Below are 25273 nucleotides of genomic sequence, written 5' to 3'. Positions count from 1 at the left end.
TTCTTGTGTTTTAGACACAGATTAAAAAGTCCTGCTGCCATTTTACCTGAAAACAAGTATTTGAGTGCAGTTGTTGCTCAGATCTCCAGGATTTCCCTCTCTTGCAAATGTATGTTTTCAGCTATGGGTTTTAATAGATTATTGGAAGCCGCCCATAGCGGCTGGGGCAACCCAGTCAGATGGGCAGCATATTATTATTATTATTATTATTATTATTATTATTATTATTATTATTATTATTATTATTTTATTGTCTTGGCTGAATGAGTCATCTGGGTGGCTTCAGAAATAAAAATCTCCCAGGGTTCTTTCTCAAGTTTCTTGTAAATAGTGCAGTGTAGATCTCTCTCTCTCTCTCTCTCTCTCTCTCTCTCTCTCTCTCTCTCTCTCTCTCTCTCTCTCTCTCTCTCATATTTTGGAGGTGCCAATCACGCCACTATCTTGAAGGCAGTGGTCCTACATGGATTAAGCAAGGCCTCCGAGACAGCACAAGACTGTATCACTCCATTCCTTTTCTTTGTGCATGATGTGGTGATGGAGACAGATAGTAAATGACATAGATAACTGGTCTGATTGAGGAACAGGCTCCCGGCAGGATTGTGGCCCATCGACACCAGGTGCCAGGACGTGATCCTGTCACTTAGACAACTCTGAGTCTCCCCGGGGTGGTCAGGGGCACCCGCTCAGTGTGTGTGTGTGTGTGTGTGTGTGTGTGTGCGTGTCCAATGTCTACCGGGATGTGCGATGTTGCAAAGGCAATGTTCTTCCGCTGTCGACCTGATGCTTAGTAGAAAAGGAACAGAGAAGGGAGCAGCTGAAAAATGCCAAATAATGTTGGCCTTTGCACGTAGCCACCCAGATAGGTAGTGTAGTGTAGTGGTTAGAGCATCAGATGAGGAGACCAAGGTTCAAATTCCCACTCAGCCAGGAAGCTCATTGGGTGACATTGGGCCAATCATCCTCTCCCTCTCTCTTTCTCCCCGGGTTGTGAAGGCAAATGGGAGTATAAATTGTGTGCACCCCCTTGAGAAAAGGAGCTCCAGTCCATCAAACTCCCTCAGTGGGAGAGATGGGAAACAGGTCTTATTCCATCAACATTCTCACATTGCAGAGGTTGGATTAGATGGCCCTTGGGGTCCCCACATTACTATGATTCCATGAACTCTGCTGAAACACCAGCTCTGTTAGGCACCTCCTGCGCCCTGAGCTGTTTCTACGCCAGTTGCCCATTATAAGAAAGACCATTATAAGGGAACGCCCTCCCATCAGATGTCAAAGAGAAAAACAGCTACCAGATTTTTAGAAGACATCTGAAGGCAGCCCTGTTTAGGGAGGCTTTTAATGTTTAATTGTTTTATTTCATTTTTCTGTTGGAAGCCGCCCAGAGTGGCTGGGGAAACCCAGCCAGATGGGCGGGGTATAAATAATAAATTATTATTATTATTATTACATTTAACAATCGGTGCCTGGGTTTGCTTTTTTCCTCTTCCCTCCCAGTCTCTTCCCCCTTGCGTGCCAATTAGGTGAGGCCAAGGGGCAATGACTGGCCCAGTGTTGCCCAGGGAGCTTCATGGCCGAGTGGGGATGGGAAACCCGGTCTCCCAGGTCCTAGACCTGTACTCAAACCACTGCACCACACTGCCTCCCGGGATAAAAAGAGACCAGGATAAGTGTTTGAAGCCCAGCACTAGCACCTGCACCTTTGTGACACTTGAAGCAGCTCAAAGAGTTCTTCCTTACCTCGGAAATGCCTGTAATGATGAACTATGACCTTCCTTCCTGCACAAATGCAATTGATGGGCACACACACACACACACACACACACACACACACACGAGCTGTGTCTACACTTACTGCCTGGGCGTAGGCGCCGTAAGCTCCAAACTGTATCGCCATGGGGTTGAACATGCCCATCTGCCCGGCCATTTGTTGCATGCGCCTCATCGTGCGTTCCTTGTCTGTGTCCGCAAACTTGACCACCAGGCTCGACGAGGCCCCCTGCAGGAAGAAAGACAAAACGTCAAGAAGGTGGGCAGAGACCTTCCCTTGCTGAGCTCAGCTGCGTCTGTTAGAAACCACGGCAGCCCAGGTGCTCTTAACCGAGAGGCTGGACTACTGCAATGCGATCCACGTGGGGCTGCCCTTGGGCCTGGTTCGGGAGCTCCAGCTGGGGCAGAATGTGGCAGCCAGACTGCTAATGGGGGCACCTGGCTGACAACATGTGACACCGCTGCTTATGGCTGCCCATCTACTACCGGGCCAGGTCCTTCTATAAAGCCTGAAAAAGGTCCAGGATACTTCATTACCTGCCCATATTGGATCAGATGAGTCTGCTGTGGACTCTGAGCAGGGTAGAGTCCTCCTCCTTCCCTAAGCATAGCGGACTAACCTCAGAGGGTGGCTGGGCTCTCCTATGAGGCTGCTGCAAATGCACTGAACACTGCTGATCCCACACTGATCCTTGGAGATAATCTCCAAGATCATAAGAACACAAACCTACTGGATCAGGCCAATGGCCCATCTAGTCCAGAATCCTCTTTCACATGCCAACCAGATGCCTCTTCTGAAAAACCGAAAAGCATGACCCAAGGACAAGAGCCTTCCCCCCCCCTGCCCTGCAGCCCCCAACAACTTGAGAAGCTGTTCGACAGTGGAATTTGCTGCCAAGAAATGTGGTGGAGTCTCCTTCTTTGGAGGTCTTTAAGCAGAGGCTTGACAGCCATATGTCAAGAATGCTTTGATGGTGTTTCCTGCTTGGCAGGGGGTTGGACTGGATGGCCCTCGTGGTCTCTTCCAACTCTATGATTCTAAGCCTTGCTGCCTCCAACTGTGGTGACAGAGCATGGCCATCGATAGTCCTCTCTCCCATGAATTTGTCTAATCTCTTTTAAAGCTGCCTAGATCGCTGACCACCACTGCCTCCTCCTGTGGCAGCGAGTTCCATAGTTATGCTGTGCACTGCTTGAAGAAGGGCTTTCTTTTATCTCTCCCGAATCTTCCGACATTCAACATCCTTGAACGTCCATGACATCTAGTGTTATGGGAGGGGGAGAAGGCCTTCCAGCAATGGCAATTTTCTGCACCCTTCCTTCCTTTTGGGGTGTGTGGGGTGTGGTGGTGTTACCAACTTTAAATCATCAGCGTGTGATTCAAACCCAATCCCCGCACCACGTCCAGGGTTGGATGTGAACCACCACTTTCTCCAATGCCGGCGAAGCCAGTGGTGTGTTGCCTGCTCCTCCTCCGCAGAGCGTGGGATCACATTGCTTGATCTGCATCCTGTTTTATATGTATTCAACAGCCTCTCCAGATCCACAATAATCAAGCATAAAGAGGTGAGGGATTAACATGCTAAGGAAGCCAATTTTACCCTGTGTGGAGGTTTCACAATAAGAGCCATGTTCCCGGGATTAACAGCACATTCGGAGAGGAAGTGGCTTTCAGTAGTGACGAGTCTCTCCTCTCTCTCTCTCTCTCTCTCTCTCTCTCTCTCTCTCTCTCTCTCTCTCTCTCTCTCTCTCTCTCTCTCTCTCTCTCTCTCTCTCTCTCTCTCTCTCTCTCTCTCTCTCTCTCGCTTTGACCTGTCACTCTTCCCCACTCTAATAAATCTATAACCCACTTGAACAATGCAGCAAGGAACAAGGAAGTGAAACAAATGGTTTAGCTAAACAAAGGTAGGGGGTGCGAGAGAGAGAGAGAGAGAGAGGGATACTCTGTTCAAGGATGCAGAGAGCGCGCTAACTGTGAGTTATTATGAAAGCAAAGCTAGGAAAGGGGCGGGGGGGGGGGGAGAGAATCACCTCCAGTCTCTATCAAGGTTTTTGATTCATGCACGGGAGTCTTTTCCTTAATCTCTCTCCTCTCCCCTCCCAGTATCCAAATCACATGACATAGTATTGATCCTTCCCCAAACAGTGCTCTTAATTACACTTCATTGACAAATGAATATTTTTAATGCATACATTTCCTGGCAATTATCACCAGACCAGTCCTTAATTAGATCTCAAGATTCGCTTAATTAATCCTGGATCGGGAGACTGCTTTGGTAACCGGGATCTAATGATCTCAACCTATTTGCGAAAAACGTTGGAGGCTGAGACCACTGACTGCAAATCCGGCAGCCAAGGGTTGAGGCAGAGGTGGAAGTGGCGAGTTTCCTCCAGTTCTTCTTTTCCTGGTAGGGGCACAGGATGCCCCCCAAATGTGGTGGGTGCAAATTGGTGACAAGGTGTACAATGGATTGCCACAGGGAATCGGAAACTTTGAGTTTTAAAACAGATTGAGTATCCTGTTTTCGCAACCGTTCTATGGTTGCAAATGCATGGCATTCAGCAAAAAACAAAATAAAACACCCTGTATGCATTCATTTAATCAGAGGACGAGGGGCAAATTCAGACTTTGAGGATTCTGGTGCCAAGCTGACCTGATCTGGGCTACTGTGTAAATGGGAATTTAGTGATCCACCGGGCCTCGCCCCTCTCTGAAGTTTGCCTCAGCTCAAAAAAGGTATTGAAACACGTTTAAAAGGGATATTCCGTGTGAATAAATTTAGAAATGTTTATTCTGTGGGTAAATGTATTCAAAAACCACATATTAATATGTGGATTTCCATGTGGCTCCAAGTTTGCAGAGAAATGGGACAGAATGCCCCATTTCTTACACATGCCCAAGTGTAAGAAAAACTGCCACTATTTAACTTTGTGTGCTGAAAGATTGCCCACATGCATAAAAAAAGAAGGATTTCTTCAAGCAGCACATCGTTAAACTACGGAATAGGCTCCTACAAGATGCGATAGTCACGAACTTGGGTTGGCTTTAAGAGAGTTGACAAATTCGTGATGGATAAGGCTATCTGTGGCTAATAGTGATCGTGGCCACGACGATGGGGGTTGGACTAGATGACCCTAGGGGGTCCCTTCCAACTCTATGATTCTGAGAGGACTTTGATCCACTATGCCTCTGAATACCCGTAGCTGGGAATCACAGGTAGCACTTAATTGCTTCACATGGACTCTTGGTTGGGCACTGTGAGAACAGGACACTAGTTTAGACGGACCTTGGCCTGATCTGGAAACAGGGCTTATTTGAACACTGCATGTGAGCATAAATCTGTAACCTCTAGTCTACAGAGATGGAATCCAAGCCTTTTGCATTGACTTCAAGCAATTCAGGTCCCTGAATGGGGATGAAGTCTCCCTTTCAGCCTCTGCTTTTGTAACAGCCCAGTTAAACTCGGAGCTTATCAAAACCCGATTGCTCTCCTCCTGGCAGGGCCGGTTAATGTAGCTCCCTCGGCTGTCTCCCAGCGGCTGGTAATAGATCGCTCCCCTCCGCTGTCCGACCTCAGCATCCTCAAGCCTGGGACCAGGAGGGGAGGATAAAAATGGAGTCACAATTGCTCCGCGCCATCTTCACTTTGTAATCCCTAATGAGAGACCTCGGTGGGGAAAAACTAATTTCCCAGCCTGTCTGGAGGTGTGAAATAAAGTTCTTCTTGAAAATGAGAGCTTGACAGGTCAGTGGCAAAATTTCATATTCACAGCAAAATAAAATACCCATCCATTGATATTTCATTAAAAGCCATGAAAACAAATCTGCCCCCCCTCTCCCCCTCCCTGCCCTATTTCCATTCCCCCCCTCCCTCTGCACCTGAATGCCACTGCACATAAGCCAAGCATAAACTGCACAGAGACAGCAGTTAAATCTTGTTCTCTTTAGGTGAACAATAGCGGTGAAAAGGCCCCACCCGGCACTTGCCGGAGCTATTGCTTTGCCAAGTTAGAGGCTGTATATTGCAAAACAAATAGGCCCCAAAGGGTTAAAAACCAGTAGGTCCGGCAGATTTTTGTCTCCGGTTCCTGTCAAGGCAGGGGCCTCTGGCATCTCTGACTTACGGTTATTTGCATAAATGTAGTTGGCTGGTTGTTTCTCCCTAGGTGTCACATTTCTCGGTGCAGAATTCCATTTGGTTTGCCATCCACCCTGGCTCTCCAGAGTGCTGGAATCATCCCAGATTTACAGGTTACTGTCTCAGTGCTGGGGAGTCTGTGGCCCTCCATATATTGTTGAGCTTTGCCTGCCACAGGTCCCGGATTCGGTGGGAGAGAGCACTGTGCAGTGGTTATAGCATGGGACTAGGACCTGGAAGACCAGGGTTCAAATGCCCACTTGGCCATGAAACTCACTGGGTGACCCTGGCAGTCAGCCACTGCCTCTCAGCCTCAGCTACCTCGCAGGGCTGGTGTTGTGAGGATTAAACGAGGAGGGGGGGGGGAAAGCAATGTATACCACCTTGAGCTCCTTGAAGACGAGATATAAATGCAATTACCAGCAACCACAACAGCCCCAGGCATCTCCCTGGAGAGCTGCTGCCAGTCAGTGTTTACAAGGTGGAACTAGATGGCCAATGGGTTGATTCACAACAGCTTCCTACTGGTATAAGATGGAGCGGTTCAAAACTACTTCATACACGCTGTACATGTCTAGGGGGGCATTTTATTCTCCATGAGCAACTCCATGTGCAAATGGGCTCTTGAAATATTCTACCCTATTTGTGGGCAAAAAAACTGCAGGGGTGATGGAGGAGGAGGAAATAAGACCATTCACTAAATTTCCTGAAGGGAGAGGAAATATATTCCTGCTTTCCTAAGATTTTGTTGCTGCTGTTGCCACTGCTAGTAGGAACATGAGCCAACTGGGTTGCCAACTGCATTGGTGGCAGACTAGCCACCAGTTTTAGCCCTACAGTATGTCCCACCCTGTGGTGGAGGGGATAAATGATTTTGGTGACTTCCATTAAAAAAAATATACGGGGCGGGTATTCAAAGAAAATACTGCAAAGCAGCCTTTTCTCTGCAGGCCTAAGGAAGGGAAAGGGGGGGGGGGAGAGAAGATCTTCCCCAATTAAAATCGGGCTCAACTTCTCCGCAAGTTAAAAAATTCAGTCGTCTCTGGCAGAAAGTAATTACTGTGGCTCACAGTGACAACCAGTAAGGAATGGAGACTGGGGAGGAGGCTTAAATCAAGCACTCTGCAAATAAATTATAACTCAGGAAGCCCCTCTGAGCGCCTCTCGCTATTTCAATATTCCCCGAAGAGCCCCATAACCAAGGAGGATGAGTTCGCCACAGGCTGTGTCACTCCAGCTCCTGGATGGATGTGCCCTGCCCCTCGCTCTGTCTTTGTCACTCTGCACTCCTTAACCAGGGGAGAAGCTGGCTCCGAGGACTGCTAATCTCACCTTATGCAAGGCTGTATTTCTGGATCAGCCTTTGGGCAACACTCTGCTGTTGGATCCCAACCCCCGCTCCCACCGCCATAGTTATCTGCAGAAATACACCCAGATTTTATTTATTTTTTGCCTCGCTTTTAATTGAACGGGTGTGTGCATTTTAACTGAAAATAATAAAGTTGTGCCTAGTATCAAAGAGAACCTGCTTTCAACTGAGTCGGAGCATCGGTCCCTCTCTGTGCTATCTACATCAGAGATAGTGAACTTGTTGTTCTCCAGATGTTCAGATGCTCTCACTTCATCCCGATCCCGGGCCATGCTGGCTGGGGCTGAGGGAAGTTGAAGTCCAACAGGTTCCTCATTCCTGAACTGGACCATCACCTGCCTTTGCTGCCCCTAGCTACCTCTTTCCCTCTTGACTTCCCTTAGTGGAGATGTGGGGAACCTTTGGCTCTCCAGATGTCCAACTGCATCTCCCATCATCCCTGACCACTGGCTGTGCTGCCTGCAGCTGTCAAGGAGCTCAAAGGAATGCACACGGCAGATAGTTGACTCTTTATGGTCAAAGATAGCCCTTACTGCTCTGCATATCTATGCACACCAACCTAGTGTTTAGGCAGCTACCGGTATTCCCAGCTCCACACTCTATGCAGCAGTTGCAGCAACAGGGGATCACTTCTCCTCCACCAGTTTATGTACCTTTCCCAACAGGCTGCACACATGCAGCCAGAGACTATGCCTGCGTAAAAGCTTCTTCTGCTCATCCCTCTTCAGTCCCTTCCTGGTTCTGGGAGACAGTGGTAAAGGAGAGGATGGGAAAGCTGCTGGCCCTTCACTTGCCTGACCTGCCTCTTCCTCTTCTTCTTCTGACCCATTCTGTGTTCCACCCTCCAGTTTTGAAGCTTCCCCTGCCTCTGCCTGTTGCCTCCTGGCTGTTCCCCACGAATCACTGCCCCCCTCTCCAAAGTCAGACTCCATACTCCAAAAGTGCACACTGGTCAGCACCCCTGAAAATGGCTGATGGAAATGGAAGTCCAACAGGTTCCTCATTCCTGAGCTAGACCATCAGCTGCCTTTATTGTCCAAGCTACTTCAATCCCTCTGCCTTCTCTCAATGCAGGGGTGGAGAACCAGTGGCTCTTCCTTTTGAACAGGTGGTCCCAACTTTGAGATCAGCCGATGGAGGACTCACTAACAGAAGAACCCGGGACATAATGCCAGGAGGTACTGCCACCTGTGCCCAGGGATGGATCCAGGCACTGTGGACTTTCCAGCTGCACTAGCAAGGAAGAAAATAAAGGGATGTTCAATTGTGTAATTACAGGTGCAGCCTGTCAGGAACGTGGCCCCCAGAGTCCAGGGGATGAGTCAGACTCAGAAATTGAACTAAGTGAACAAGGGACCAACTCTGCAGATGAGAGCTGGCTGACAGAGTTCAGAAAGGGCAGTATGACCCTAGCTCTCAAGAAAAGGAAGAGTTGGAGGGCAGCCAGAGCATTGCTAGGCAATCAGCAGATAAGCAGAGGTCTGAGACTGTGCCGAGTGGAAGTGGGGAGGGCGGAGGCCAGCCTCTCAGTCCCCATTCTAGGAAACTGGATAAGATCAGAGGGCAACGGAAGGGCAAGAGAGGAAGTGCGGGAGTTTGGCGTCCTTCCTGTTGTGGGAGGGGTGAAGATTCAGACTGACCAACTATCGTCAATGTGAGCAGGTGAGAAGCCGTGCTCTGGATGTTTTGGTTTGTGTGTGTGTGTGTAAATAAACGTACATAAAACTGCTGGAGAGTCATTACATTACGAGTGATCATAGCAGCACCGCACCTGGGCAACTGCCTCTTGTGGCTGTTGATGGCAGAACATTGTACAAGACGGCCAGGACACCTGCTGCTGAGGTTAAGGACAAGATCCCTCCCACCCCTGATTCCATTCACAGAAGCCAGCCAGAGTGGCAGTTGACTATTTCGTCAAAGCTGGTGTTGGAGCCTCCTTCTCTACTACACCTGAGGTCGCCAGGCCACTTTGGGACTGGCTGTGCCTCTCCCACAACTTGCCGCCACTCCCTGCCTCCCGACATGTGCTGCCTCAGGCAGCTGTATCACTCCACCTAACGGTAGGGCCATCCTGAGTCTAAATCTGAGCAGTATCGCCCAGAGGCCGGCGTACGTGGCATCTTCTCGTCCCCTGTGCCTTCCTAGCCCTTTCCTCCTCGCCAGGTATTGCTGATTTAGCTCCTTTTCTCCCCAAAGGCCAATAAAAGGCCGTTAGAGCACCAATTAGCTCCTTTTGTCTTCCGCGAGGCTGGGAGGCCTGCCATTGGCTATCTCCCACTTATCCCATTTGGGCGTAATGGATTCTGCAGTGGCAGAAGACTTTGAAGGGGAACGGGGGAGAGAGAGAGGCGCAGAAGGAAAGAGAGAGAAGGAGGGAGGGAGAGGGAGATGGAGAGAAAAGATGCCTGTGAAGTCCCCCTGGGCCTCTTAGCTGTCCTGCCAGATGCCTGAACTGTTTCTGAGATGTGACTAGAGAAGGAAAGTAGATCGGATGAGGTCTTTATGCCCCAAAAGGCCATCTTCAGAGCCGCAATGATTCATACCCCCTGTCAAGCGGCCGGGCTGACTAGCTTTCTATTCCGGGGCTTAGGAACATCTGATTTATTAGTTCATTTATGGAAAAATAGGGAGGGCGTGCGGAGAGGGGAGTGGGGTGAGGAGAGAGAAAGTTGTCCTGCGGATTAGCAAAACTACTCACGGACATGCATACACACCGCCATGGCCTCACAAGAGGCTTTAAGAGGCATTATTGTGATGTGAGGTGCTAACTGGCTGTCTGGCCAGCAGGGAATGCAATGAGATATTAGTGGGGGCTATGAGAAGGAAGGGCCACCGAGTGGAATGTCTTATTCTGAGTCCAGAAAGTGGAAGAAAGAAGGAGAGGAATTTTTTTTTTGGCAGGATTCACTGTTGACTTGTGGAATTTGCTGCCGCAGGAGGTGGTGATGGCCGCAGGCTAGGTAGCTTTCAAAGGGGAACGGGGTGAATTCATGGAAGAGGGGGAGAAGACTGTTCTGGTCACCTTACGCTCACATGGTAGAGCTGGAAAAGTTCAGAAAAGGGCAGCTGAAATGATCCAGGCGGTGGAATGACTCCTGCCTTCAGAAAAGTTGTAGCGTTTGGGACTTTTTAATTTAGAGAGGAACCGAGGAACAAAGCACATGGCAGGTGTGCATAAAATTTTGCATGACACTGAGAAAGTGGACACAGAAAGGTTTTTCCTCTGCCTCTCTGAACTCATGGATACCCAATGAAGCTGAATGTTGGAAGACTCAGGGCAGAAAAAAGGAAGGATTTCTTCTGGGTCTGGAAACCAAGCCTGATGAGGAATGGTTGAAGGAGCTGGGTATGTTTAGCCTGAGAGGAGATATGATAGTCCTCATCAGATAGCTCAAGGGCTGGCTCCCGGAAGATGGAGCAAGATGGGTCTTTGGCCTGATCCAGCAAGACACTTCTTAAGTTCTTAGAGTGAGGAGACAACAGTCCCCCTCCCTCCCCAGGAGTGCAACCATTCCATCTGAAACCAGTCCCTTCTGGCGAGGAGCTGTGGCTGTGGCTGCTCTGTTCCTGTTAATTTTCGCGGCGCAGCTGTCAGCGGGTCTGTAAATAGTACTCCGCAAAGCCAACACTTTTTCCCATCCACACATCAACTGTTCAATTAACAGAAGAAGGATATATAAAGTGTGCCACAGCCTTTGATGCTTCCCAGCAATTTATGAAAGTGTACACAAATCTAATTACAAGCCCCACTGCTTCCCATTTACATGGCGCCTCTCGAGTTTGGAGCGGTTTATATCAAAATAATTGTTAAAAAATATATCAGGGCTGATCTACGACACCCGTGGCCCTGACACTGCCAAGGACCATTGTGATCCTCCTTGTCAGGCAGTTTTTTCTGCCAACTTAGCGGTTTAGCTCCACCGTGTATTTACAATGCGTGGCGCTCCCCCTGCTCCCCCTTTTGCACGATACAACTTAATCGAGATCGCATAGGCTGCTTTCCTATAGCCAGAATCGCTATCCTGGTGCTCTCCAGATGTTCTTTGACTACAACTCCCATCATGCCCAGCCAGCGCTGGTAAGGGGATGATAGGAGTTGTAGTCCAAAACTTCTGTAGAGTTACAGGTTGGCAAGAACTCTCCCAGAGTGGTGCTTCCATCTTTGGATGCTTGTGCCCACGGGCCAAATCATTGGTCATACACAGGTGAAGGTAACATCACTTCTGTGGCTATTTTTTTCTTCTTTTTTTAAGGGATGGGTGAATCTTGTCAATTTCTCTCTCTCATTTTTCCTGTCTCCACATTTTTGCAGCCTCCTGATAGTTTTGCATGCAGTTTTTGGCTACTATGCATAGTTCAGCAATCAGTTCCCCTTAATATGAGGTGCATATGCATGCTATTTTCACAAATAAGTGCATTTTAGGCACTTCCCCCAAGCTATGTATTTTTGCACCTATTACGTGGCTGGAGAGCTGCATCACAAAATTCAGAGAAGTGTGAATTTCAAAGGGTGGCTGTGTCCCGCTTTGTGTTTTGTAGGCATTATTATTATTACTATTATTATTATTATTATTATTATTATTATTATTATTATTATTCAGTCTATCCACCGCCTTATACCCGGAGGTCTCAGGGTGGTTCACAGACAAGACCGCAACATATAAAATCAAACCAAAAATAATAACCCAATAACTCCCCCCCCCAAAAGAGCCATATTCTAAAAGCGTGTAGGTATTCTCAGTTTGCATGTTAGGTTGTTTCTCATTAAAACGCAAACAAAGTTGAATTTCTCCCCCAGAAACATCACCCTCTGGCCCAGAAACCATTTTTTAATCTGCTGGGCAACAGGAGGTAGTAATCAAGTCCATACATGAAGGAACCAGGGAAGGGACAAAAGTAAGAAATGGAGAGAACCAAAGTTGATAGAGTCGTGCACCCCTACGCTTAACCCACATATCTCCTTCTTCAAAAACAAATGACTAATAGTCCTTTCCTTGTTCATTACTTAGGGTTGAATCCTGTGGCATTTAAATGTGTGTGTGTAAAACTGAGGGTGGTTCATGCACATTAGCCTACACCTTGCCAGAATCATGCTGAAAGAGCATTAGTGGGGGCAGAGGAACATGCCGGTTTCTTCCATGGGGAAGAAACCCAATAATCTTGTACAGTCATACCTTGGGTTACAGACGCTTCAGGTTGCGTCTTTTCGGGTCGCGCACCGTCCAAACCCGGAAGTACCCAAACGGGGTACTTCCGGGTTTCGGCACTCGCACATGCGCAGAAGCAGTAAAATCACACTTTGCTCATGCGCAGAAGTGCCAAATCGTGACCCGCGTGTGCACAGATGCAGCGCTGTGGGCTGCGAATGCTGCAGGCTGCGAACGTGCCTCCCGCACGGATAACATTCACAACCCGAGCATCCACTGTACACTGAAAAATGCCAGGGAGATTAGCCTATCCTGAGGCTTCTCCGGAACACGCATGTTTTCTTCATAGAATCATAGGATTGTAGAGTTGGAAGGGGCCACTATAATCCACCCCCCTGAAATGCAGGAATCTTTTTGGCCAATGTGGGACACGAATCCATGACCTTGAGAATAAGGGTATCATGTTCTACTGACTGAGCTATGTCGTTTACTGCAAGGATTATCTCCCACCCTACTCTCATTGAGAAGTATACCTCTCAATACCAGCTGCAGGGGAATCACAACTGGAGAGAGTGCTCATGAACTCAAGTTCTTGCTCCATGGATTGTCATGGGCACCTACGTGGCCACCATGAGAACAGGATCCCCATTGGCTTGATCCATCAGGAATCTTCTTATGTTGGTCCTCATTGGCTTGATCCATCTTCTAATGTCCACCTCTAGTCCAGAACTATCTGCTGAAGCATATTTAATAGGGACAGAGGTTCCCCCAAAAGTTGGTCAAGCTGTTTATGTATGGTACTACTGCAGCCAGCATTCTGTATGCACTGAAATGGAAAGAAGACATTCCAACGAAAGAGGAGTGGACTTGGATATTATTGGACTACATGGAGGTGGCGAAACTGACAGCAAAAGTAAGAGACCAACAAGAAGAAACGCCTGCAGAAGAATGGAGACCCTTTTTGGATTATCTGAGGAAAGATGAAATGAAATCGCAGGAAGAACTTGAAATAGAAGCGAAAGGAATGAGAATGATAAAGGAATGTAATGTAGGGCATATTACATTTATGCTAGTAGGTGAACGATTTGCAACTTATCACCAATTGCAACTTATCACCAAGCTCAAAACCATGGAGGGACCTGGTTTGAACAGAGATATCGGATTCTTATCTCATTATACATGATAAGCGATCTTCAGCCATCTCAACCCTTGCTTTTTCATGCAAAACCATTTGCAGCCGTTTGCGGTCATCAACAGCTATCAGTCAGTCAATCACCCATTTCCACCACCCTTCTGAGTGATCCCCCCTCCCCCTCCCCACCCCTCCCCACCCCTTCTCTACATAAGTGCCTGGAAACTTCCATTTCACTGTATCTGAAGAAGTGTGCATGCACACGAAAGCTCATACCAAAATAAAAACTTAGTTGGTCTTTAAGGTGCTACTGAAGGAATTTTTTTTATTTGATTTGAATAGAAACATCATAGGGTGGGAAGTCAAAATCTTAAGGGAATACTGTATTGGAATTGACTTCAGTTGGTTAAATTGTTTGAAAACTAATTGAAAAATTATGAAAACAGCAACAGAGAACTTCCACCAGCAGCACGTCTACAAGGTTTTTTTCCCCCCACCCAGCTCTGCTTCCTGAGTTGACAGGAGTTGAACCTGTGACTTTTGGCACACAAAGGATACCCATTGCCTCTTGGTGACGGGTCCTTTGATGGAACTCAACATGATGATTCTGACATTATTGACCTACAGGGGGACGACAGGAAACATGGCGGGTGCAAGGCAGCCTGGCTTCCAGGGGAGGAGGAAAGAGAAATGAAACTTCCACCAAAGTTTTGGAAACCATTAGGTAGCATATGCTGTGTGAACAGGGAGCCACAGTGCAGCAATAATCCTGACAGCTGTGGAGGAGCAGGAGCCTGCCTCAGGAGCAAACGACTCGAGACCTGACAGGAATGATGATGCATGCCCCCGTTGGCAGAACATGAGGATGGGGGAGAGCAAGGCTGATGTTGGCTGAACTGAATTGGAAGAACTGGGGAGGCAGGAGAGAAGAGATGGGGACTCCTCTCTCTTTTACAGAATGAAGGTCCAACAGAACTGGATTGGGGGAAGATTCAGCACATAGAACTATGGAACTTCCTTCCCTTTACTTGCTTTGTGGTCTTACCCTCTGCATGAAAATTGGGGGCAAGGTGGTTCTGTGGAATCAATGGGCGACCGAGCTGCTGTCGTTGCTAAACCAGTTGGTGAGTCCAGATGGCAATTCCCCCCCCTTTTTTGGGGGGGGGATCAGTTCAGCTTGCCCCCTTTGGCAGAGAGGAAGCATTTGCAACGTCTAAGCCTCTTAGTTTCTGCTTATGACCTGGCAACTTTAAGTGCCTCTGAAACACCAGATTTATTAGAAGACTGGATCACCTTGATCCATAACCATAATCTATCCTATTGTGTTAAGCGAAATCTGATGTGAATAGCTAAGAGAGCTGGGTTGCCCCCCCCCACCCGTACTTGAAACCATGGCAAACAGTGTTGGCGTGTCTAAGGCTTCACTCATTGTATGTGGGACATATTGGGACTTCTCATTGCCTTTGTCAAAAATGTCTTGCACCCGTAGACACCTGCTCACACTGTGGTGCCCTACTGCAGGGCTGAAGCCTATGATCTGGTCATGCCCTCCAATGGTGCCATTTGGGATGGGAGTCATTGTCTGTGATAACTTGATCCTGGGAAGAGCCCTAAAATTCTTGGAAGCTCAGTTCTATTTCAACAGTGTGAGCCTTGATGGAGGGGCAAGGCAACTGGATTTTTCTCACCCATTACCCATGCCTTCAGCCGTTACGATAGCTATGACCTGTCAAATGTGGGAGAACTGTTATTGCAATTAACTTATTATTATGCTGTGCTTTATTACAATGGTACCTCGGTTTACAAACACAATTGGTTCCGGAAGTCTGTACTTAACCTGAAGCGCACTTTCCCATTGAAAGTAATGGAAAGTGGATCAATCCATTCCAGACAGTCCATGGAGTATTTAAACTGAAGCGTACTTAACCTGAAGCGAACTTTCCCATTGAAAGTAATGGAAAGTGGATTAATCTGTTCCAGACGGGTCCGCGGAGTACTCAACCTGAAGCGTACTTAACCCGAGGTATGAGTGTAATTGGTTCCTGAAGTCCGTACATAACCTGAAGCGTACTTAACCTGAAGCGAACTTTCCCATTGAAAGTAATGGAAAGTGGATTAATCCGTTCCAGTCAGGTCCGCGGAGTACTTAAACTGAAAGTACTCAAACCGAAGCATACTTAAACCGAGGTACGACTGTATTTTGCTGTGCTTTTGCTATTATCCCCCATCAATTATGTTCTTAAGGTTGTATCCAACCCTGGGTTCTTTGAATAAAAGGTGATGGTGGTGTGTATATATCTCAGTTGGTTAGCTGATAATGCCAAGGTTGCAGGTTTGATCGCCATATGGGACAGCTGCATATTCCTGCATTGCAGGGGGTTGGACTGGATGATCCTCAGGGTCCCTTCCAGCTCTACAACTCTATGTTTCTATGATTCTAGAAAGTCTGGTGTTACAACCCAGGAATGTACATCTTGCCCAATCGCTCAGTGATCGGAAGTCTTGGCTGCTTTCGCAGTATACGAAAACCTGCCTTCAGTAGGCAGCGCCAACAGAATGACCACTCAAGCATTTTGGACCCATGTCCTGGAATTATTTGCCCAACAAAGAGACTAGTCCTCACCGGCATTGTCTGGCTTCCGTGCAAGGCGTTGATGGCGGCCTGCGCTTCCGCATGTGAGGAATATTTCACAAACGCGCACCCTGTAGGGAAAAAAGAAGAGGAAAAATATATAAGAAGGTGGAACGCGTGGAATGGTTGGATTAGATCAGGCATCCCCAAACTGCGGCCCTCCAGATGTTTTGGCCTACAACTCCCATGATGCCTAGCTAACAGGACCAGTGGTCGGGGAAGATGGGAACTGTAGTCCAAAACATCTGGAGGGCCGAAGTTTGGGGATGCCTGGATTAGATGATCCTTGGAGTCCCTTCCAAGTGTACAGTTCTACGATTCTACCAATGGAAAGAGAAGCACCCACACCTCAATGTAACCTGAATCTCTCCCTCCCCCCAGGCAACTCCCTTGGTCCTTCACCTTAGTTCAGCATCTGGCAACATATGGTCCTACTTGACCCCCATGAGTCACAACTTTCACATTTTACAAAAAGTCATTTTCTGGCCCCCATAGTTACAGAGACAGAAACATGGTGGCAGAGGATCAGAAAGTAAGAGGGGATTTTATAGAGCCACATTAAGTTATTTTCCAACAAACACTGTTCTATACATTGACGTTGTTCAAGAGGGAATGTTGATTTTTTTCAAAATGCGGACACCATTATTTAAGAATAAATCAGTGTTTATGATTCCTTTGCTAGTCCCTCAGAAGGAGGGGAAGAACATTTTAAATCGAACCAGCCTGTAATGCTACAAGTTGACTCAAAACAAATTTGACGCCATAAAGTCTCCTTTACAAATGCTGTTACTGAGTGAATTATTCAGATATTCTCTAAATATGTGAGCATTTGTCAAATATTGGATCTCTCTGCTCGATACCCAGTGCTGTTGGGTCAGCTGACATGCAATGGTGTCTGTCAAGTGACATGCAATGGTGGCTGATGTGCAGTGGTGTACCTGTCAAAACAGCTTTCACACTTTCCTATTTCCAGGGAAAGTCGCTCACACGGAGTGAGCCTCAAAGTGCTTACAGAGCTTTAAAACAGAGACTATAACCACTGGTGAGCTCCATTCATAGTTATTGAGTCCCTGTTTCTCAGTTCTTTGATTGGGATGTGTAGTTTTAACTTTTACATCTTATTTCTCAGGGTCTTGTGGGGGAAAACTCAAGAGATCTGACTTAATGCAACTTTTCTATCTAGCTGCAGGCGGTTGGACTAGATGACCCTTGGGTCCCTTCCGACTCTGCAATTTTAGGATTCTCTAATATGTCATGGTTGGCAAGACTTCTCTCCTCCGCCTGACAGAATTGACATCTGTGAATGCTGTCACCTCTCAAAACAGCTGCTGACATATGAACTCCCTCAGTAAGGCTGGAATAATCTTTCGGGTTCTTGCACATAATGATATAATACGAGAAGATCAATATTTAATGCCGAGAGAAGGAAGGGGTCCCTATCCAAACTGAAAGAGCCGACAGATAACGGCTAGGGGAAAGAAACGAATCTCAGATGACACGTTAAATTAGTTTGCAAACTCTACAAATGACGAAATGTCAGTGGTTGGACCAAATACTTGCAGGTTTTTTTTTAAAATGCCCACCTGAAAATATATAAATTGCAGGTGGGGAGAATTGTTCAATGAATAGTAATCGAAACACTCCCTCCCTCCTTCCGATCAACTTGGTGCAATAAAAGCCCCCGCCCCCCAGATGTGGGGGTTATGCTCCAGATCCCCATGTGCATAAATGAAATTGTGTGAAGTGGGGAGCACCCAACTTTAATTGGGGGGGGGGGAGAGAGAGAGAGAGAGAGAGAGAGAGAGAGAGAGAGAGAGAGAGAGAGAGAGAGAGAGAGAGAGAGAGAGAGATTCACCCTGGAAATAGCCAATATCAATACAATACCCTTGCCACTGTCAGCGTAAGTCTACATAAAACCAGCAGGAGGGAAATACTAAGCGCAAGAGATCTGGAACGCACTAAGAATTAAAAAACTGCAGGGAATACCAAGCTATCTCCCTGGTACCCAAAATAACCCAAGGAAGACCACAGGTGAGTCTGTTGCTCTGAACTCTCCAAGGATTCAGGCAGGGGTGTCTATTCCAGCCCTACCTAGAGATGCTGAGGATTGAACCTGGGACCTTCTGCATGCCAAGCAGGCATTGTGCTGGTGAGCTGCAGTCCTTGCCTGTATCATTATGTTGCAGCTTTTATTCATTTTACATTCCATCTCGTGGGCTCTGGTGGGGAAGGACTCTTCCACTACATAAACTGAACCTGCCCATCTCACAATGAAGAGGCTTGCTCATTCGACGGCTCCTCACCTGAGCAGGTGTCATTTCAGGTGGTGCAGTTCGGGCCAGCTCCTTCCTCTGCCACACTTACCTTTGCTGTTGCCATCTGGTCCCCGAAGGATTGTGCACTCCTCGATATTGCCAAATGCCTCGAATAGCCGGCGCACGTCGTCTTCTGACTGCTGTTTGTTGAGCATACCCACAAAGAGTTTTCTGTCTTCTGGAACAAAATTAAGAGATGCTTACCATCTTTCGGAAGGGATTGGAAAGCAGATAAACCTTGAGATGGGCACAGCAGTCAAGGGCAGGTTTGGAAACGACCAAATAGTGCCCAAGTGGATCTCTTATATAGCAGGATGGGCAGCTGTTGGTTAGTAGAAAAGGCTTGTAGTGGCCTAGGATGCTGTTTTACCTGACCCCTCCTAACAGCTCCTCCAAATGTATTCAAGGTGTGGCAAATATATTTCCCAGAATTTCACTTGTAAGGAAGACCATTTTCAAAAGACACCTGAGGCCAGGCAGAAGACTGGCTGCACTGCAGTGGGGGACAAATCCCTCTTGAAATGACCATGCTGTGAGTTCTGGACTCCCTCCATGCAGACTGAAGGTGTAAATAGGTGAATAAACCATATTTCTTAAAACTATGCCGGTCTCTGCCATGTTTCAATTCTCCAAAGGACCACAGACTCTGGGCTCTTTCTACCACTCAGCAGAGAGAAGGAGAGGCACCCAACCTTTGTAACAATATTTATTTATTTGCATTTCCTTATTGTTCAGTTTCTAAAAATACGTATAATGATCCACAAACACCCACACCCACACTCCAAGGGACAGTCCATGCATACACAATGCAAATGATTCAGTCAAGCATCAAGTAAGTTTGTAAATAGTTTAGAATAAGGTTACCAGACGTCCTCGTTTCCCGGGGACAGTCCCTGGATTTACAAATCAGTTCCCTGACAAAATCCATCTACTTAGTAGGAAGTTGAAAAGTGTCCCCGGATTCATTGAAAAAAAATCTGGTAACCTTAGTTTGGAACTGATTACATCTGTGAACTGTCTCCTACTCTCTATCTTAACAGGTTGTCCCAGATACAGGTAGGTAGCCGTGTTGGTCTGACGTAGTCAAAACAAAATAAAAAAATTCCTTCCAGCAGCACCTTAAAGACCAAGTAAGTTTTTATTTTGGTATGAGCTTTCGTGTGCATTGGTATCTGAAGAAGTGTGCATGCACACGAAAGCTCATACCAAAATAAAAACTTACTTGGTCTTTAAGGTGCTGCTGGAAGGAATTTTTTTATTTTGTTTCGAGGTTGTCCCAGAGTGAGCTATGGGGAGCTGGAGATGAGGGGACACCATTGTCCTTTCTGGTGCACTGAATGAACACGATGTGCCATACATCGTTTCAACATCGTTTTCAGCCTTTGTTTTCCTGAGTGCTCTAAGATGCCTCTTTACTTTCTCCAGAAGGGCTATATTCCGCACCTCTAAGGGTTAAGTTAGCAGCTGTTTCCCGAGATTGTGTTGTTATATTTCTAGCTGAAGACAGGGGGGGGGGGAGATTAGTAGGTCCTTAAACAATAATTTTTATGTCCATCTATAAAAAGATTTAATCAAGCCAGCCTGGGATCAGGTTGTATCACCTGTCCCGTAACGGACGAAACGCCTTCAAAGGTGATTTTCCAAAATCTTTTTACAGGTTTGCATTCCCACCACACAAGGAAATATGAACCTAACTGCTAACATCCTCGATTGAGAGCTAAACTTTTGAGCATCCTGATTTACTTGCATGCAACTTATGTGCAGGTTAGACAAAGCCTTTGCTGAGCACCCTTCCTGGTTTCTTTGTGGGGAGGTTATACAATAACGAGCATTCATCCTGATTTGCTTGCACTTTTTAAAGAGTTGCCATTACTCATCTGTTCAGTGCATTTCCTGGTCACTATCCTAACCACAAATAAGCGGATTTAGTCCACTAAGGTGACATTGCATTCATCCACGTCAATTGCACAAACCACAGTTTCCAATATGTGTGCATGAATCCCTCCAGCAAATTACTGACAGCCTGGAAGTGATGGCATAGATTGGTGTAGGGCTGCAGCAGGTTCTTTTCTTGAGTTTTCTAGATCCATCCCTACAGTCTTACGAAGCCCAAGGGTTCCCTGTGAAAAGGCAATGCTGGATCAGACCAGTGTCTGCAGCACAAACATTACTGCAGAGGTGTTCCATGAGTTCCGGTTACATCAGTATTTGAGGTTTGTGTTCAATGACGTAGCCAGCTCCATGTTCCCCACAGCTAAAAGCTCTCATTGCCAAGCGGCGCCAACTTTATTACCACGTCTGATCAGAAGTAAAGTGTCCAGTGGCCTGGCAAAATGCAGTCTGGCTCTGAATGAAGGTCTGGGTAAAAGGGCAGGAAACAGAGAGGGTCCACTAAAAACAGATAATTTGAACAGCCCGGTTTTATATGGTCTGAACCGGTTCCAAGTTTTGCAATCTCACTATAGGCAATTTTTTTAAAAAATTAGTATTTTTTTAAAATAAAAAAGATAGACTATTGCTGCATTTAAGAGAGCTCTTTCTACACGATGCATAAATGCTTTAATTTATAGTTCATTAAATACTATGTAAATGTTCATGAGCGGCAAACCCCCCTTCCCTCTCTCTGGAGACATCTACAGAACAGATGCAACTGATTTAAATAAATACTTGTCAATAAGTAAACAAATTCTCCAGGCTTTCTTTATTTTTCCTCTCTCAAAATGAATAAGTGAAGAAATATGCATGTGTTAACCCTCTCTAGCCCTGTTTGAGAATTCAGGGAATAATGCGTATTGGGAACATGAAGGCATGTGTGCCGGTCTGCCCCAGGATGTCTAGGCTTGCTCCAGCTCCTGCCAACAAACACAGGATGTGGGCTTGCAAGGGTATTTGGCTGATTGTGCATAGGGGCCTCTTCAGAACCAGGAACTTTGACCATTTAGGGTTGAAGGCTGACTGCGCCTCCATGTCTCCTTCAGAACTCCCTGCTCCATGTGGGAAGGTTGAGGAAGGTGCAGGGGAAGTTGGAGGCAAAGTTGGCACATGTGTGTCAAGGCTAGGACTCTGTGTCAGAGCCCTCACACCTCCTTCCCCAAGCTGGACATGTGCTTACTGGGCTTTGAGAAGGTGCATTCCTTAGCTTGCCTTGCCTACAAAGGTCCGTATAGTTAAAGCTATGGTTTTCCCAGTAGTGATGTATGGAAGTGAGAGCTGGACCATAAAGAAGGCTGATCGCCGAAGAATTGATGCTTTTGAATTATGGTGCTGGAGGAGACTCTTGAGAGCCCCATGGACTGCAAGAAGATCAAACCTATCCATTCTGAAGGAAATCAGTCCTGAGTGCTCACGGGAAGGACAGATCCTGAAGCTGAGGCTCCAATACTTTGGCCACCTCATGAGAAGACTCCCTGAAAAAGACCCTGATGTTGGGAAAGATTGAGGGCACTAGGAGAAGGGGACGACAGAGGACAAGATGGTTGGACAGTGTTCTCGAAGCTACGAACATGAGTTTGACCAAACTGCGGGAGGCAGTGCAAGACAGGAGTGCCTGGCGTGCTATGGTCCATGGGGTCACGAAGAGTCGGACACAACTAAATGACTAAACAACAACAAATTCCTTAGCTGTGCACCCAGTTTCCTCCTGCACTACAATCGCTGCCCTAAATCCACCTCTGAGGATTATTTGGAAGAAGTAAGGTAAAGGGAGCCCTGACCATTAAGTCCAGTCACAGACAACTCTGGGGTTGCAGCGCTCATCTCGCTTTATTGGCCGAGGGAGCCGGCGTACAGCTTCCGGGTCATGTGGCCAGCATGACTAAGCCGCTTCTGGCGAACCAGAGCAGCGCACGGAAACGCCGTTTACCTTCCCGCCGGAGCAATACCTATTTATCTACTTGCACTTTTGGGTGTGCTTTTGAACTGCTAGGTCGGCAGGAGCAGGGACTGAGCAATGGGAGCTCACCCCGTCGCGGGGGTTCGAACCGCCGACCTTCTGATTGGCAAGCCCTAGGCTTTGTGGTTTAGACCACAGCGCCACCCGTGTCCCATTTGGAAGAAGTAATGTGCTTTAAATTATGGTATGTATGTAGCCTTACTAGAACCCAGGAGGGAGCGCATCCATCAGGTTGAACAAGGTTCCTTGTGCCTTTCAATGCCATGCCTTGGTCCCTGGTGCAAAGCATGCCAAATTCTCAGAAACACCTTGCCTTCGAGAGCCTTCCTGAATCAATCCTCTGGCTCTCAAGGGTCCCAATCCTTGGTGGTGTCCCTCAGATCTTCTCTGCTTGCCTTTCAGTAGGGCTGTCGGCTGTCACCCACCCACCCTGTGATCTTGTCAGATTTAAATATGCAGCGTTTTCAAAACCGAACTCCTGGTGTTTATAGGAAGTCCTGGCACCTTCCCTGGTGCAAACTGAGGTTAAATTATTCCTTGTTCTATTTGTATTTAAATGTTCTGTTTTTATGAGGAGTTGCGAGGCAGAGGTGTCAGACGGGCTGGGAGAACAAGGCAGCACGCACACACACGAAAAGCAAGAGGCACAGGCTAAACAGGAGGTGAGAATCACCAATTAACTAGGAGATGGAGATGTCCGGCTGGACTGGTGACAAGAAGGTCACAGGAATTGTGGGGCAGAAGAAAGCGCTGGCAGCAGAATCAGGCTCGCCCCTCATTGCATTATCATATAAATGGATGCGAGCTTCGCCTGTATGGAGGCATGTGTACAAACTCCAAGTGTAGGGATAATGAGAAAAAAACAGAATCCTTCCAGACAAACCAAGTAACAACTGGGGAAGGAAGGAATATTAGTGACTTTAATGAGGAAGGAAGGAGGGGTCAGCTACTCCACATGCATAGCCCAAATGCCTGACAACAGGGCCGGGGAACCCTCGCGGTATGGCTGGACTACAATGACCATCATCCCTGCCAATTGGCTTTGCTGGTGGGGCCGATGGGAGTTGGAGTCCAATAACATCTGGAGGGTCACAGACTCCCCAACCCTGGATTATGACACATCATACTTGGGTCACATCTACACCAAACACATATATTTAAAGCAAATTGCTTCCCAACAAAGAATCCTGGAGGCCATTGCCATTCTAAGAGAACAAGGGAGGCGGTCATGGCAAGTTCTGGCATCTCTTTTTTCTAAAAAAATGGCACTGCTGGGGACTATGGTTGACCTCCCACAGAGCTACCATTCCCAGCACCCTTAGCAAACGATAGTTGCCAGAATTTTGTGGGGAAAGCTACGTGCTTTATAATGTAAATGGTGGACATAGCCTCTCTCTGTGTATTACCTTGGAGGATATGCATCCTGAAGCCTTCTCCTCCATAACTGTCCATGGGAGCAACACAAATAGGCAACAGTGCTCTCTGTATCTGCACTTTTTTGGCTGATTCTAGTCTGTAGCATCCAACTTCCTGTCTCTAAAGGTGGGTCTCTCTCTCTCTCTGAGAAGGGCCTGGAATTCCATTCTGCTGACCTCTTGCACTCTGCCCTATGGTGCACACCAGACATTCTGACTTACTCAACGGCAGGATCGATGCAGCCCGAGACTGGCGAAGAAATGCATTTCCACCCTTTCCCCCTTAAATCACAGGCTTCTTTATCGCGATCCAAGTTCCCACTAGAGGGATGTGAAACTAGTTCAAAGCGAGTGATTTACTGGAGGCATTTCTCGGCCACCTTCGGTTATCCTTAATTTGAGAGACTGGTGTGGGAGATGAGCCGAGTGCAAGGGCTCGAACAGAACGCAGTTTCTGCTCTGGTGATTTGCCCAGTCACGTCTCTCAGTCAAGCACAAGATAGCATGGTTCTCAAAACAGTTTGGTGGGCATTGGAGGTGATGTGTGAGTCTGTGCCAGTTACCCGTCAACATGTCTTGGTTTGAAAGTTTCTTCCAGATTGGCTGCAACCATCAAACCATAGAACTGTAGCATTGGAAGGGAACCCAAGGGTCATCCAGTCCAACCCCCTGCAATGCAGGAATCACAACTAAAGCATCCTTGACAGATGGCCATCCAACCTCTGTTAAAAAACCTCCAGGGAAGGAGAGGCCACCACCTCCATTCCACTCTTGAACAGCTCTTGCCACCAGAAAGTTCTTCCTAGTGTTTAGTCAGAAACACCTTCCTTGTAATTTGAATTCATCGGTACGGGTCCGACCCACTGGAACAGCAGGACTTGAACCAATGGATTCAAATTACATGGAAGGAGATTCTGGCTAAACATCAGGAAGGAGAAGATGCAACCAGAACTAACCTGGGTTCACTGGGAAACCGCATGAAAATGGTTCCAGAAATGGTCCAAAGACACAGAGATTCTTGATGCCTGGAAGCAATTTGGCCAGGTGCTTAGAATGACTCCTCTTAATGGTGAACTTGGTAGGCTGTGCTGACAGCGAAGCCCCACCAAGAGACAGGCAGTCGGATGCTGCAGAATCTGCAGAATCCTGACCCAGGCAAAAGTATACCATGCCTTCAACTTCCTTGATGACTACACAGGATTAGATGATCCTAGCGTCCCCTCCCAGCCCTACAATCCTATGATTCTAAGCTCTCTCTCTCTCTCTCTCTCTCTCTCTCTCTCTCTCTCTCTCTCTCTCTCTCTCTCTCTCTCTCTCTCTCTCTCTCTCTCTCTCTCTCTCTCTCTCTCTCTCTCACACACACACACACACACACACACACACACACTTTGTGCAATCCTTGATACAGGCTAAGCCTGCGAACAGTGAGATTTTCACACCCGCTCAGAGCAAATCTTCAAAG

At 47.3% G+C, this 25273-nt stretch overlaps 1 protein-coding gene across 1 annotated transcript in view; it reads right to left on the bottom strand.

Moving 5' to 3' along the window:
- The window catches only part of CELF4 (CUGBP Elav-like family member 4), a 710986-nt gene that overhangs the window by 60133 nt on the left and 625580 nt on the right, over window positions 1–25273 (bottom strand). Inside the window, exons 4-6 of the mRNA XM_088652806.1 lie at window positions 18554–18679; window positions 16181–16260; window positions 1856–1999 (exon numbers count right to left, since the gene is read on the bottom strand). Coding sequence (XP_088508932.1) covers window positions 1856–1999; window positions 16181–16260; window positions 18554–18679 — 350 coding nt within the window. The remainder of the gene's footprint in view (window positions 1–1855; window positions 2000–16180; window positions 16261–18553; window positions 18680–25273) is intronic.

The sequence above is a fragment of the Zootoca vivipara genome, chromosome 10 (genome assembly GCF_965207765.1).
Source record: "Zootoca vivipara chromosome 10, rZooViv2.hap1.1, whole genome shotgun sequence".
In the NCBI taxonomy this organism is placed as follows: domain Eukaryota; kingdom Metazoa; phylum Chordata; class Lepidosauria; order Squamata; family Lacertidae; genus Zootoca; species Zootoca vivipara.
The sequence above is the reverse complement of the archived record's forward strand: the minus strand, read 5'-3'. Positions and strand labels throughout refer to the sequence as shown.